Below are 14980 nucleotides of genomic sequence, written 5' to 3'. Positions count from 1 at the left end.
TATCTGCTTGTAATGCCAGCACAATGTCACAGCAGCCCTGGAACAATGTCACGTTGAGTGATATTTTTTTTTGCTAGGGTGGGCTGCCAATTCAGGGTATCCTATGTGTGCCTGTGTTGGTGAGGAGAGGTTGAGCTTTTGCCTTAAGAAAATCACACACTTGAACTGTAGACAGAGCACTTACCTGAGGGCCATGTGGAAACATGTCATCCCTTAAATGCAGCCTTTTCTCCAGGTCCTTTACAACAGATGCTTTGCTTTCTCTAATCGACTCCTCCGTCACCAACTGCGAGGGTCTGAGATTTTTCTTCACTGCTCCCTGCTGGCTTCCTCTACAAAAGTTAAGAGGCTGCTTTTAATATTTAATTTCCACTTAATTTAATTTCTGAACACAAAAACCAAGGAAGGGGTAAAGTAACCACCAGAGCTGCAAATCTGCGTCAGTGTGGAATGGCTCCATTGACTGGCATATGCAGTTTTTGGGGGGCACAAGGATTTCCCACCAACCCAACTTGCCTGGATTCAGTTTCAGATCGTTCAGCCCAATCCATTCAACCACAGTTTCCAAACACCGGTTAAGGACAGAAACAACACTTCCCTGGATGCCTAGCTACTGGGACGTATATCAAGGTGTCATCCTCATAATCACATTAAGTGTAACCTACTGGCCCTCCCTTTCTTGGTAAACACAGAATCTAATAGTTCAGATCTACGAGCAGTTTTGTAAGGAAACAAATGTTTATTACCGACCAATACCCATGTTGGGGAGAGAAGGTGGCATGGTATAGCCCAATCTCATCAGATCTCGGAAGCTAAGTAGGGTCAGTACTGGGATGGGAGACCACCAAGGAAGATTCTGCAGAGGAAGCCAATGACAAACCACCTCTGCTTTTCACTTGCAATAAAAGCCTCTTGCTGGGGTTGCCATAAGTCACTTCCAACTTAACAGTGCATACAGATATAATGCCCATGTTGGAGGCCATGTGATTATTTATTTGGAAGACATATATGCAGGGGTCATTTGGGGGGGGACTCGGGGGGACGCCATCCCCCCGGGTGAGGTGCGGGAGGGCGGGGCCTGGAGCTCCCTGCTGGTGCCCGCTGGAGGTTGCCGCCGGCTGTGGGGAGGACACACTTCCGGTGATGTCAGGGGGTGTGGCATATGCTAATGAGTTATGCTAATGAGTCCCCCTAGCTCTTTTTCTACGAAATGACCCCTGTTTAAAATTATCAACAACTAGTTCCAAATAATAACTCCTAGTTCCAAAGTTCTACATGGTCTCTTCCAGTATCTGCACCACCAGGTGATATTGGTGAAAGTACCAACCCCTGTAGAACACATACACTAACTCCTATTGAACAAAGTTAGAGTCCAGGGACACCTTTAAGACCAACAGAGTGTTATTCAAGGTATAAGCTTTTGTGTGCACGCACACGTCTTCAGATACACTGAAATGGAAGTTACCAGTCTATACATATAGGTAGAGAGTAAGCAGCAAATGAGCATGAGCATAAATAAATGGTGTTTAACAGATGCAAGGACCAAACTGGAATAACAAGCTTGGTTTATATGGTCACCATTTGTTTGGGTTTAATCCCAGGGGAGAACATAAAATGGTAAATGTATAAACCAAACTTGTTATTCCAGTTTGGTTCTTGCATCCGATAAACACTCTTTATTACGCTTATGCTCATTTGCTGCTCACCCTCTTACCTATATGTATTGACTGGTAACTTCCACTTCAGTGTATCTGAAGAAGTGGGCGTGCACATGAAAGCTTATACCTTGAATAAAACTGTGTTGGACTTAAAGTTGCCCCACTGGACTTTTTTATTTTATTTTATTTTTATTTATGTAGGCATTTTTACCCCGCCCTCCCTGCGAGCAGGCTCAGGGCGGCTTACAAGGGGCATAAGCCCATACATAAAACCTGAACTTTGTTCTGCTGCTTCAGACCAGCAAGACTACCCACCTGAATCTAACTCCTGTTGAATTAGCCTGATTTCTTCAGTGAACACACTCTAAGTCCAACTGGAGACAAACAGGAATAGATGCATGGTAGAGCAACCTCTAACATCCTGATATGATGCTCTAGGAGAACAGCATGAGCCACAGAATCAAATGAGCAAAGTGGAATTTACAACTCCTTGGTGAGCACATAGAGGTGGATCCAACAATCTGTTGGCAGAAGATGCAGAAACTTGTGGATATTTCTGATGTTTCCATTCTTTTTAACTCCAGGAAACTCTAGCCTGCATCCTAGGATCGCAGGATGGACATTGGTGGATATTTCTGATGTTTCCATCCTGCCAACGGTTCTTTTTAACTCCAGGAAACTCTATCCTGCATCCTAGGATCGCAGGATGGACATGGATTAATAGCTGCTGCTGTAAGGAGCGGGAAAGGGGTGAACTTTTCCTTCCTGTTTCTTTTGGTCAGCAGAATGACACCAACGGAAGAGACAGGTGGGAATTATTCACCCACTCCTCAGTCCTCACTGCGGCCCACCAATCGGCCCACATGGGATTCTAGAGGGAACCTCCACATTCACAGCTACTAAGCCTCTGAATCCCAGAGCCAGGAGGCAACATCAGAGAAAGGCCTTGACCTCTCTGCCCTGTTGTTGGTCGTCTAGAGGAACTGCTTGGCCACTGTGTGAGACAGGATGCTGGACTAGATGGATCATTGGTCTGATCCAGCAGGGTTCTACTTATGGAGTTCTAAAAGGTAAAGGTAAAGGTTCCCTTGCTCGAAATCCAGTCGAATCCGACTCTAGGGGGTGGTGCTCATCTCCGTTTCAAAGCCGAAGAGCCAGCGCTATCCAAAGACGTTTTTGTGGTCATGTGGCCGGCATGACTAAACACCAAGGCGCACAGAACGCTGTTACCTTCCCACCGAAGTGGTACCTATTTATCTACTTGCAATTTCTTGCTTTCGAACTGCTAGGTTGGCAGGAGCTGGAACTAGAGATGGGAGCTCACTCCATCATGCAGCACCCGGGTCTCGAACTGCTGAACTACTGACCTTTCACAGCTTGCAGTTCAGCGTCTTAACCACTTGAGCCACCGCAGCTCCTTATGGAGCTCTACTTATCTTCTTATTTCTCACAATCCTGGCAATCAACTTTCCCAGGGTTGCAAAGAACTGCTGGAGGGAGAGGAATGTAGGAAAGATCATGATCCTTGTACAAGCAGATCACTGGATCCAATTTGTAATATCTGATAGAATTAGCAAAGGGTGTGTTTTAAGACCACACAGCCCCCTCCTATATCTATGCCAACAAACCAAAGCTATGACTATTTATCTTGTATAACTAGTCTAAACAAATAGCCACAGGAACAACCCTATTATCTTGGCATTGCACACAATCCCCTGAAAGACTCTTTTCCTTGGAAGATAAGGAATAGGGTTGCCTGGCAACCACCAGAGCTTGGGAGGCAGGGACACAGAGAGTGCGGCATCGTGTCACAGTGATGTCATTTCCAGGGAGAAATGGAAGTGATGTCACACCATGTGCAACATTGGCATTAAACATTTTTTTGTTCTCTGGCCACCAGTGAGAGTGGTTACCAGTGAGAAGTATTCTGCTACAACAGGAGACCTAGCAACCCAAATCAGGGTTCCACCCCTCCGACCCTCGATGAACTCATAAATGTACCTTAACAAAGAAGACTGCATGTGAAACACCCTCTCCCACATTTTCCATTGGGCAGATGTTTTCCTCATCCATTCATTCACAATGATTTGCTTGCACTATATTTATGCACAACATTTCCATCACTTACGCTGCTGGTGCGCTTTTAGGTAGGCCCATGGCATTTGTGGCGGGTACAGAAGGAAGAGAAGGAAGAACAGCACTGAGGAAGGCTACTGGGTTCTGGATCCGACCAGTTGGAGAAAGAGGTGTAGGGGGCACATTTTGGGGCTGGAACTGGTTCATACTAGAAACAGATAGCAACAGTGGTGGTAACACAGGTTCTTTGGGACTTGTTATAGGTTGCTCAGTTTGGTTTGAAAAGAACCCTGATGACCTTGTCTGGACCGGTGGAGGAGATCCAAAGAAGTTTTCCTTGTTGCTGGTTCTTTGGTTTCCTTGAGGTACGTTGCTGAATGATGAAGGCATGGGGGAGCTAGAAGGTGAACTGACTGTTGGAGAGGTGTTCTGAGATGCCAGGAATTGTTTAGGCCGGGTGTAGGTGAACGTCTGCGATGGAGAGCCTTTGTTCTGCTTGTATGTACTTGAAGATGGTTGCTGATTGGGCAAAGCAGCAGAGTTCAGCTCTCTTGGAGGTGTGGGAGATGGCTGCTGTTGCTGCTCAAGCAAGACCTGGTTGTGCAGTTGTTTTAACTGTGTAGGATCCCTGAGCGCAAACAAACACAATCTATATTACGTGCCGTAATAAGCCATAGAACAAGCACTGCTTTTGAAACCAAATCAAGATGAGAAGTTTCTAATGACAGTGAATTTCCTCTTAAATCTGTTCCCGTTTAGTCTGAGCTCGGCCAAGAGATGAAGAGCCAGACAACTTTGCTTCCTCCCAGTTGGGCAATACAGAACATTGAGTTGGAGTCAGACTAAACTGGCAATTTCTACCAGTGCCCCCCCCCCCCCCCCCCCACCCCCTCTCCTCAGGGTTCCATACCCCCCAGGACAGGGCTGGTTCCAGGTGCCCTCTCATGCCGCCCTTTCCACCTCCCACCTGCATGCTCCCACCTGCCTGTGCATCCTTCTCTTGCTTGCAAGCCCTCCTTTAGCCCATGCTCAGTTGCTTGTACCACCTGTACACCCTTTCCCCAGCAGTACGGGGCACTATGTGCAGTGTTATCAGGAGTGCCACCACTTGTGCACCATCCGTATGCCCTTTCCCAATGATGTTGGGCGGCTGGGAGCACAGGTGGTAGAAGAATTAAAGCGAACATGGGGAAGGGCCTGTAGACATGGGGAAGGGGAAGTGCACAGGTGGAGGTCAGAGTGGGCCCCAGAAGCCACGGGCCCCGGCAGCTGCCCCACCACAAGATATGCTGATGCAAGTCCTGCCCCAAGAGCAGCATTGCATCAAGTCCAATTCACGGCAGCAGGAAGCAAGAAACTTCTGATGGAGAAGTCTGGATCCAATCCATGTCCCCTTTGTCACTGCTAAAGAGCATTCTCTCTCCCTCCCCTCCCCCTTTTTGCAATTTCATCATTGCAGGAATTCTTCAGCGTTCTTCATGAAAGGCCCTTCCTTATCCAGAAATAAGTGATGTACAGATCTATCCTGAGCCCTCTTCAGAAAACTGAACTGGAAAATGATCTAGGCAATACACCTGAGTTTGTTTCCAAAAAGATACAGTGTATGAGTATTTGCAAAATGTAATACTTCCATTCCCGAGAGAAAGACAAATATAAGAAACAATTAAAACGACACATGCTTGGATCCTGCCTAAATTTTCTGTAGATGGAAGCACAACTTCCCTGCTCCACCCTCACCCTGCAACCCACTCCCCAAAATGTTACTACTGGGAAATGCCCCCTCCAAGGAATAAGTTCTAGGGTTGCCAGTCCCCCCTGGCCACCAGTGGGGGACAGGTAGGGTTGCCGGATCCAGTTTGGGAAACTCCTGGAGATTTGGGGATGGAGCCTGGGGAGGGCAGGGACCTCAGTGGGGTACAATGCCCTGGAGCCCACCCTCCAAAGTATCCATTTCCTCAGGAGAACTGACCTCTGTAATTTGGAGGTCCCCAGGTCCCACCTGGAGGCTGAAGCAACCCGAGCTGCAGTGTTGGGAGAATCTAGCAACAAATAAACATACACTGCAAAAACCTCATAACAAATTAATGTGTTCTTTATAATCATCATTTAGTAAAGTGCATAGTGTATCATTATTTCATCCTGGTCAGGTATAAATATTCATTACATTCAATAAGCAATAACATTCAGTACATACAGATTGTTAACTACCAGACCATTTTGCATCAGTGTTTTAAAAGTCAAGCCCCAACGGGAGTTTCCAGAACTAAAAGCCCGCTTCTCCTTGCATGAAGTCTTCCAAAAAGCTGCATGACAGGAGTAGTCCGTCCATGAATGTTAGCTGCATAATGTGTCTTTTGTAGGATCGGCAAAAAAAAAAGCATCCATACAACTATTAAGAAGCTGTCCCCCTTTTTGGAAGACTTCATGCAAGGAGAAGCGGGCTTTTAGTTCTGGAAACTCCCGTTGGGGCTTGACTTTTAAAACACTGATGCAAAATGGTCTGGTAGTTATCAATCTGTATGTACTGAATGTTATTGCTTATTGAATGTAATGAATATTTATACCTGACTAGGATGAAATAATGATACACTATGCACTTTACTAAATGATGATTATAAATAGAACACATTAGTTTGTTATAAGGTTTTTGCAGTGTATATTTATTTGTTGCTAGGCCCACCTGGAGGCTGGCATTCCTAGTCAAGAGTGGGAGTCAGAGGTCTGCTGTAGGAGGGGGGAATAAGTGACAATGGCCTCCCTCCCTGCAGGTGTGGAACTTTCAAGTGAGATCCTAACCAAACTTTTAAGGATATGACTAAACATTAACAAGTTCCTTCTTGCTTACAGTTTTGGTTTCGCAAATACTGGCGGTGGCTCTTTGGAAGGTGAGGTTGGCTCTTGTGTTTTCACCACCTGTCCATTGATCTTATCTGGGAAGGAGTTTGGTCGGATCTGATTCGTAGGCCCTCCTCCATCCTCTGATGACGCTTCGCTTCCTTTGTCATCGTCCGGCAACTTAAAATGCACATGGAGGCCTATCTTGGAACTTGACCGGGGCTCATTGTGGTTCACAAGTACGCCTTCCAGTTTAGGTTTTGGAGGCTGATCCACCACTGGAACTGAAGGGAGAGGTGCAGAAGACTGGTGTTCAACAGCAATTAGATTTAGTGAATTTATAGTGTGAAGAGCAGCAGCATTATTCTGGTCCTCAGGTCCTGAAATAGCAAGCATTACCCATTACCCAAATGTGCTTAAGTAGACTACAAGGTCAACTAGTGTAGTTAGTAATCAGAGAGACCTGAAAGGTTCTAAACCTGATGCCCTTAAAATTGGGGTCAAGAAGTCACATACATCAGTAGTGACTGGCAAGGAAAGATTAGGAGCAGCTATAGAGGGCTGGGCCTCAGCCTTTGACTGTCTGGAAAGACAAAACAGAGTTGCCAGAACGAGGTTGGGAAATACTTCGAGATTTTGGGGGTGGAGCCTGAGGAGGGTGGGGTTTGGGGAGGGAAGGGAAGGGAAGGGAAGGGACTTCAGTGGGGTGTAATGCCACAGAGTCCACCTTCCAAAGCAGCCACTATTCCCAGGGGAAGTGATCTCTGTTGCATGCAGATCAGTTGTAATCCCTAGAGATCTCCAGCTACCACCTGGAGGCTGGCAAAACTAGAAATCAAGTATATTCCACATACATACATTCTTCAGTATCCCCATAAACCTGGTTGAAAATATATAGGGAAACAGTGAAGGTATCAAAATATCTGGATCCTGACAAGAGGGCAGAAAGAGCTGCAAGGGTGCACGACAGAAGCATGTGGGAGACTGGAAGTTTGGAAGGAGGAAGCATCAGAGTCCCTTAGATGGAAACTTAGATCATAACAAATATTTTAAAACTAGGAGAAAGGCTCGTTGTGGGAAGAAATACAACAAGCTCTAGAAAGAGGCTCCAGGTGAGTTTCCCGGCTGTGGCTGGTGGGGCGGCGGAGGGAAGGGGGAAATAGAGAGAAGCGAGCCATGTTTATTTCCTTCTGCTTAGCTACAAGGCAGGGCTGTCTCAAGTCATTTTGCTGCCCCAAGTGGATAGTATGGGAAGGGAGCCGCATGCCATGTTTTAGGACACCAAGACAGCTTCCCCAGTGGCCAATGGGAGAGTAGGTGAGTCGTCGCCAGCACGGCTTACCTTTTATATATATAGGCTGTCTTTTATTTTTATCACATTTTGCATCAATTAATGTGAAAACAGGTAAGACTCTAGATCAGTGGTCCCCAACCTTTTTTGAGCTTGTGGGCACATTTGGAATTCTGACATGGCATGATGGGCGCAGCAACAAAATGGCTGCCACAGGAGGTGGAGCCAGCCACAAATTGATTGCTGAACAGTTTAACTTTGGTACCTTAAGTAACACAGGGTGGATCTTTGTGCTGTGGCGGCAGCTGCTGCCAAAACAACATTTTAAAGTTATCTACACAGCCAATCAAATTTCCAGTAGTCAATCAGAAGGCCTGTTGGGCAAAAGCCCTATTTGGTCCCACCCACTTCCTAAAAACACTTGGCGGGTGCCAGGAAAAGTGTCAGTGAACACCATGGCACCTATGGGCACCACTTTGGGGACCTCTGCTCTAGAAGATCTGAGACTTGATCTCTGGTATGGTGTCCCTTGAAATTTAGCAGTTGTGGAAAACTCTGCTTTTGACTGAGACTGCTTCACTTACTCTCTGCCATATTTCCATCTTCAAATAACCTACTAGGACAAAGATCAGTTTATCAGAAGGCTATCTAGGTCCAAATCTGAAAGGGGCCCCACCCAAGGATAGAAGCTTGTGCCAGGTCTGCTCACTCAAAGGCAAAAACTAGGGTTGCCAGTCAGCAGCCAGCACTCAGTGGGAGTCTGCGGGAGTGGAAACACGGGGGAGTGCTGTTGCAGTAACAGCATGATGTCATTTCTGGGGTAAACCTGAATGTGATGTCATGCTACTTTAGGATTTAGTGGAAACTCTTGCTATTAGTGTTGCCAACGCTGGGTTGAGAAATTTCCAAAACTCTATGAAGTTTGCCATACACATCTGAAAATTCTTAGAGCATCATAGGTGGCGGTCACACACACAAGATAAAGCAGGGGGAAAGCAAAGGTATTTGCTCTGTAAGAATTTGACCCGCAGTTGTGAGATCACACAGTCCTTGGAAGCTGCGGGCACAGCCTGCCACTGTGTGATCAGACGCAACCATAGGTAAGTCTTTTTTGTGGGTTTTTTGCTGAGTGTTTCCAGAGCGCTTCAACGGGGGATAGATGATTTGCATCTCTGCACTGAGGGCTCCCTTTGCAGTGTGCGATGATGCGCATACCAAAACGGGGGGGGGAACAGCACGGAGTTGGGATGGCCTGCTCAGACCATCCCGACGCCATGGGAGCGCGCCAAAGCGATCACACAGGGGAAAGTCCATCTGTGGGCCGTAGCAGCCCATTTGCTACCGGACGTTCCCTAGTGTTTTTTACTCTGCTGACGGGTGCAGGGCACTTCCCAGATATCTGTGTCTGATCGCACCCTTTAAATCCGCCTGGCATTCGTGCCTATGGCACGGCTAATTGTGCGTGTGATTGCAAGCATAATGTCACTTCCTGTTCCAAAACAGGAAGTGATGACCCTGCAGTCTCTGCCCTCCCCATGCTCCTGGGGACTGTCAGCCAAATGCCTGATCATAAACACTAAAACACTATTCACCCTTTCTCACCCTGCAGCTGCTGATGTATACTGATGAATGTCTGATCATGTATCACAGGATGCTTACATTTTTCAAATATATCTTTAAAACCAAAGCAACAACCAAAAGTATAAGGTTTTTACAGAGTAAATCAACACAACATATAACTAGCATAAGCAAAGCTTTTAGGCAAAGCATAACAATTTTGAAGGGCTCAAACAGTGAGAATTTAGTGCTACAATTATCTTCTTATTTCCATCTGTAAAATATTGGAAGGCATAGATCGCTTACTGACTTGTCCATATTTTCCATAGAGAAGTGATTAAAATGCTCACTTACCTTTTACAGTTAGTTGAGCCATACTGGAGACCGTCCCATATTTATTGCTTGCTGTACACGTAAAACTTCCAGAATCTTCTGAAAACACTTCAGCAATAACTAATGTGCAGATCTCCTCTGAAAACCACCACCACCACAACAACAAAAAAAGAGCACACCAGGCCAAAATTAAAACCATTAAATAAGTATACTCATGACAAGAGTGCAGTAGACATGCAGCCAATTGTGAGGATTTTATTCTCTAGTCTTCACAGCAAAAGGTGCACAATGAATATCCTCTCCAGAGCTGTCTTTATCCTGAGGTGAGACATTTTGCCTGTCTCAGGGGGCTGATTCTGAAAACCATTAGAACGGAGCGAGTGACAGGCAGATCTGGCTTACAGTAAACAGTTTACCAAAAAGTTCTCCTCCCAAAGTCCCATTGGAATGAGCTGTGCTTTTCAGGAGCTTCCTTTGAGTTCACTGAGACTCATGCAGGAGAACGTCTTAGGGACTGAGCCCCCATGTTAATGAGCGGATGGGTTGAAGAGAGGGGGCTGCTGTCAGAGCCAACATGGTGTGGCTCAAATCTCCATTCAGCTACGAAGCTCCTTGGCTGGCCGGTCACTGTCACTGCCTATCTTATCTTACAGGCTTGTTGTGGGAGTAATACAGGGTTGCCAGCCTCCAGGTGGGGCCTGGAGATCTCCCACTTTTACAACTGATCTCCAGCCGACAGAGATCAGCTCCCCTGGAGAAAATGGCTGCTTTGAAGGGTGGACTCTATGGCCTTGTACCATGCTGAGGCCCCTCCCCTTCTAGGGTTGCCAAATGAATTTTGGCCGGGAGCGGGGGGCTCCCGGCCGGCGTCTAACTCGTGTGTGCGCGCGTCACCCAGAAGTGACGTTGCACGCTGGGGGCGGGGCCACTCCATTTGAGGGGGAAACACTTCCGGGGGATGCGCACGTGGGGGTGGGGTTTCCCCCGGGCCCGTAAAGCAGGGGGAAATCCGCCCCCCGGGGGGATTTGGGAACCCTATCCCCTCCCCTGCCCAAACCCTGTTCTTTCCCAGGCTCCACCCCCAAAGTCCCCAGGTATTTTCCAACCCAGACCTGGCAACCCTACATGCCTCCTTCACCCTCCTTGGAGGAAAAGTAGAATGAAATGTAATTAGATAGCTGTTGGAATTCTTTACCTCAGGAGTCAGCATGGTTTGGGCTAGTCCTGGTGCTCCTTGTGTGAGACACATTTCAGGTATAGGACAGAGAAAGGGAGCCTGTCTCATGGTATGTCTGTGACTGCTTCTGTACACCAGCAAAGCGCACACATTCTTCATCTGGATTTGTTTAGAAGTCCAGCACCCATTTTGTTTTTGTTACTGTTGCCAGTCTGTACCTATCATTGGAATATATCCTCCAAATATACCTATGGGTAGGCAGAATAGCAGATTTCCCCTCCTCTGTCAGTACTTCATCTAACCATTTTGTAAACATATTTCAGTCTGAAGTTCTGAAACCGCGGAATTTGGGAATTTTGTTTGTATGTGTGGAGAAACGCCATTTTATGTATATGTCTAAATTGGTGTGGGCCAGATAGGAGGGGACCAGTGTTCCCTCTAAGCTGAGTTAGTGTGAGCTAGCTCACAGTTTTTTAGCCTCCAGCTCACACATTTTAGTCTTAGCTCAGGAAGGATGGCTCCAGAGCAAACTAATTTATGCAGCAGCCAAATCACTCGCTCACAACTTTAATGCCAGGAGCTCATAAAGTATAATTTTTGCTCACAAGACTCCACAGCTTAGAGGGAACATTGGAGGGGACCATCAAACCCAAGGTAGGCCTTGGCCTAGTCTCCTCCTCATTCTGGCATGGCCCGTCTCCAACCAGTAGTCTGAAGGCAGCTCCCTAGAGAGGACAGGAAGTCCATCAAGGCTGTGAGGAGATCTGCCCCAGAATGCTGCAGGAGGGAGAGCCACTTCCTGGGCGGGAAGGGCTGTTTGATATAGCTTTTTGAGCTTTTGGGCGGGAAGCCAGTCTGTGGGAATTGGAGCCAGTCAGGCCACCACCCCCATATATAGGGGGCAGTGGTCAGGCTGTCGGCTGGAGTCTGCAGGAGGCAGAGGCCATGTTGGGAGTTGTGCTAATCTAACTTCCTCCAGTGAAAGCAAGTCATGTGCCTGCCCTGCAGACCATCTAGACAGGGTATGTGTAGTGAAGGGAGAGATGGAGCGATTTATTATTCACCTTTATTTTGATTCTTCAGTTCACTGTTAGTATGCCTGTATATAGTTGAGTGGTTTCAAAATAAATCCTTTTACTGTTGACACTGAGAAGTCCCTCTGTACCGCATAGTTCCCCCAGCCGCTTGGACACGCTAGGAGTGGGTTGGGGACTCCCTGAGGAGGAGAACAAGGGCAAAACGGCCAGTTGCCAACTCTCCAGGGGAGCCCCAAAGATTGCCAGGAAGCCCCGAGGTGGGTTCCTAGCGACAGCAGAGGGAGGTTAGGAGGCTGTCCCGCCTAACCAGAGCCCAAGACAGGGACAGTGGTGGCAGCAATACCCGGAGGCAGTGGTGAAAAACTGCCCCTTCAGGTGCCAGGTCAGGCAAAGGAGGGGTGGGCAGAGCGGGGTCTGCCAGCTGATGCGGGCCCGTTCCGCCACAGTATGACACACACAAAAATATGTGGGTGCAATCCATTGCTCATTTAAACCCATTGGAGAACCATGAGATTTCAACCTTTTAAACTTCTCTGGACAGCAAACCATTTGTTTGTGAGGGAAAGGAATTTATCCTCTGAGGTGATCTCCCTCAGCATTCAGTGGCAGGTGGCCATTTGCCATTCCTCACAAAAGTAGCTTGCTCATGTTACATGTGTGAGACGCCTTCTCACATAATATACAAACAAGTGTGCCTGATTTCATCAAACACATTTTGGAGAGCACACAGAGTAACCAAGTCAGTGAATTCTAGAATAGGTCCCTGGAACAAACTGTGCTGCATGAAGCCCTCGTGTTCTTTACAATGCTTGAAGATTGCTGGTACTGAAGAGACTGAAAAAATGAGTAACAGTCCACATTAAGCTCTCAGAGGAAGAAGGCTTAATGTGGCATTCTCAGATATCAATGGTGGAACACTTGAAATTATACTCATGTGTTTCATTTGTGGGGTGGGGGGCTGGGGAGCTGAGGGCTGAGAGAATAACTGGCATGGCCTGACGTCTCATACAATACTCTCCCGACCGGCAGAAAGGATGAAAACAGAACAGCCGTTTGGTCCCAAAGTGTTTGGTAGATGTTTGGTCCCAAAGTGAGGAAGGGGTCATTCTGACTAGTTCATTCACACCTAGCCCAGGAAACAGGGCTGGTTCCAGATTTTGGGGGGCCCTGGGCAGAGAGTGCTTGGGGCCCCTCTTCCCCCACTTGTGAGCCCTCCTGCTGACGGAATGCGGGTGGTGGGACGGCATGTGAGCAGGTGGAGGAAGGGCACGCCAGTGGTCAGCAGGGGAGAGGTGTAGGCAGCAGGGCAGCGGCAGTGGGCCCCCTTGGAAGCCCTGAGCCTTGAAGGCTGTCCCACCTTGGGGTCTGTTAACAGTGGCCCTTCTGGGAAAAGAGTAATCCTCTCAGGCTGGAAATCAATTCAGAAAAGAGGCCTTCTATTTCTTGCCAAAATGGAAATATTCAGTATCTATTTTAACAGACTTTTCAAGGTCTCCCCCCCCCCCCAATACAGGGCAACATACTTCCTCCATCCAAGCACATTACTGAGCACAAACCTACAAAAAAAATTGAACTTTTACTTTAACAAACTTTAACAAACTAGTCTTCTTACCTGGTTCTGCCATAGAGCGGGGTTCTAAAAAAAGAGAAAGACAATATGACTCAGTCCAGTGTTTATTTCACCATACCCCATAGTCTTCCAAAGTTCCTTCATGAAATCATATATTTGGACTGGTTTACTATATAGTTTTCTATACGGACATAACTCCTCTCAAGGGCTTCTGGTTCTGCTACCTCAATATCCATAGTCTAGCACTGATGGGAATTGCATTCAAATGTTTTAGTGTAACATATTAATCTCAAGACTTGTTTGCTTTTATTTCACTGGAGAAGCCCAAAGTTGAATCATGAGATTCAAGTACCTGGTCTCTGAACAGACTGCTCAGGTTCTGACGCAGTGACTGAACACAAGGTCCACTTCAGTGCTATACCTATTCAGCTCAGGACACTGATCTGGAATATTTGTGGATATAGTACAAAATTGTGTATATGGTATTGTGTACAGAAGCCTTGTAGATGGGCTTCCATGCCGAGACATTCCGAGGTGGTTTCCCATTGCCTGCCTTTGCGTCACGACCCTGGTATTCCCTGGAGGTCTCCAATCCAAATACTAGCCAGAGCTGACCCTGCTTAGCCTGGGCTATCCAGGTCAGGACCAGATTATCCATTGCCTTGTGCAAATGGCAACAGATATCTAGATTTAGTGTACCGCCACCTATGTGGCAGTGTTTCATGTTACCACCATTCTTGCTTGCAGGTGTGGTGTCCTTCTACTGCAAGCAGATCCCATTAAGAGGTCAAGAACTGACCCCAGCTTTAGCCCTGTCTCCTGCAATGTGGGGATAAGGATAAAAATCTACGTGCAGATTTTAACTTAGGTTATAATTTAGGTTAGAAAATGTATGGTAAGCAGTGTACTTTATCCACTTGTAATACAATGCAGACATACTAAGTTGAAAAGTATGCAGACGGAGAAAGGAGTGTTCCTGGTTGTGGTGAAGAACTACATGGTGGTAGGAAGTGCTATCAAGTCGCAGCCAACTGACGGCGAACCTGTATCATTTTCAAGGCAAAAGACAAAGAAAGGTGCTTTGTCATTGCCTCCCTCTGCATAGCAACCCTGGACTTCCTTGGTAGTCTCCCAGATTCCTTGGTGGTCTCCCATCCAAGTACTAACCAGGAGCAACCCTGCTTAGCTTTCCAGATTTGATATGGCTGAGCCAGCCTGGACCAGCCAGATCAGGGTATAAAGAACTCCAGGACTGTGAATACTCGGGCTTACATTTACAACCAGCATGTGGCAGAAATAGCTATAATGTCATTGAGTTTTTCAGGCATAGGTCTGTAACGGATACAAAGCATACTTTTCTGTAATATTCTGAAGTCTGGAGAGTCTTCTATCAATGTCCCTTCTCTGTACCACTCAACCTTCGGAGAAGGGGCTCCTTTCACTCGG

The 14980-nt window shown here is 47.0% G+C and overlaps 1 protein-coding gene across 1 annotated transcript in view; it reads right to left on the bottom strand.

Annotated features, from left to right (window-relative positions):
• MYPN (myopalladin) overlaps window positions 1-14980 on the bottom strand; it is an 86274-nt gene that overhangs the window by 30459 nt on the left and 40835 nt on the right. Inside the window, 6 exon segments of the mRNA XM_015413941.1 lie at window positions 185-332; window positions 3787-4362; window positions 6580-6949; window positions 9772-9888; window positions 13577-13600; window positions 14889-14980. The exon segment at window positions 14889-14980 is cut by the window's right edge and continues 9 nt beyond it. Of these exon segments, the coding sequence (XP_015269427.1) occupies window positions 185-332; window positions 3787-4362; window positions 6580-6949; window positions 9772-9888; window positions 13577-13600; window positions 14889-14980 (1327 nt within the window).

This window comes from Gekko japonicus, unplaced genomic scaffold, assembly GCF_001447785.1.
Source record: "Gekko japonicus isolate JY-2015 unplaced genomic scaffold, Gekko_japonicus_V1.1 scaffold1178, whole genome shotgun sequence".
NCBI lineage: Eukaryota > Metazoa > Chordata > Lepidosauria > Squamata > Gekkonidae > Gekko > Gekko japonicus.
This window is presented reverse-complemented; position numbering and strand designations above follow the sequence as displayed.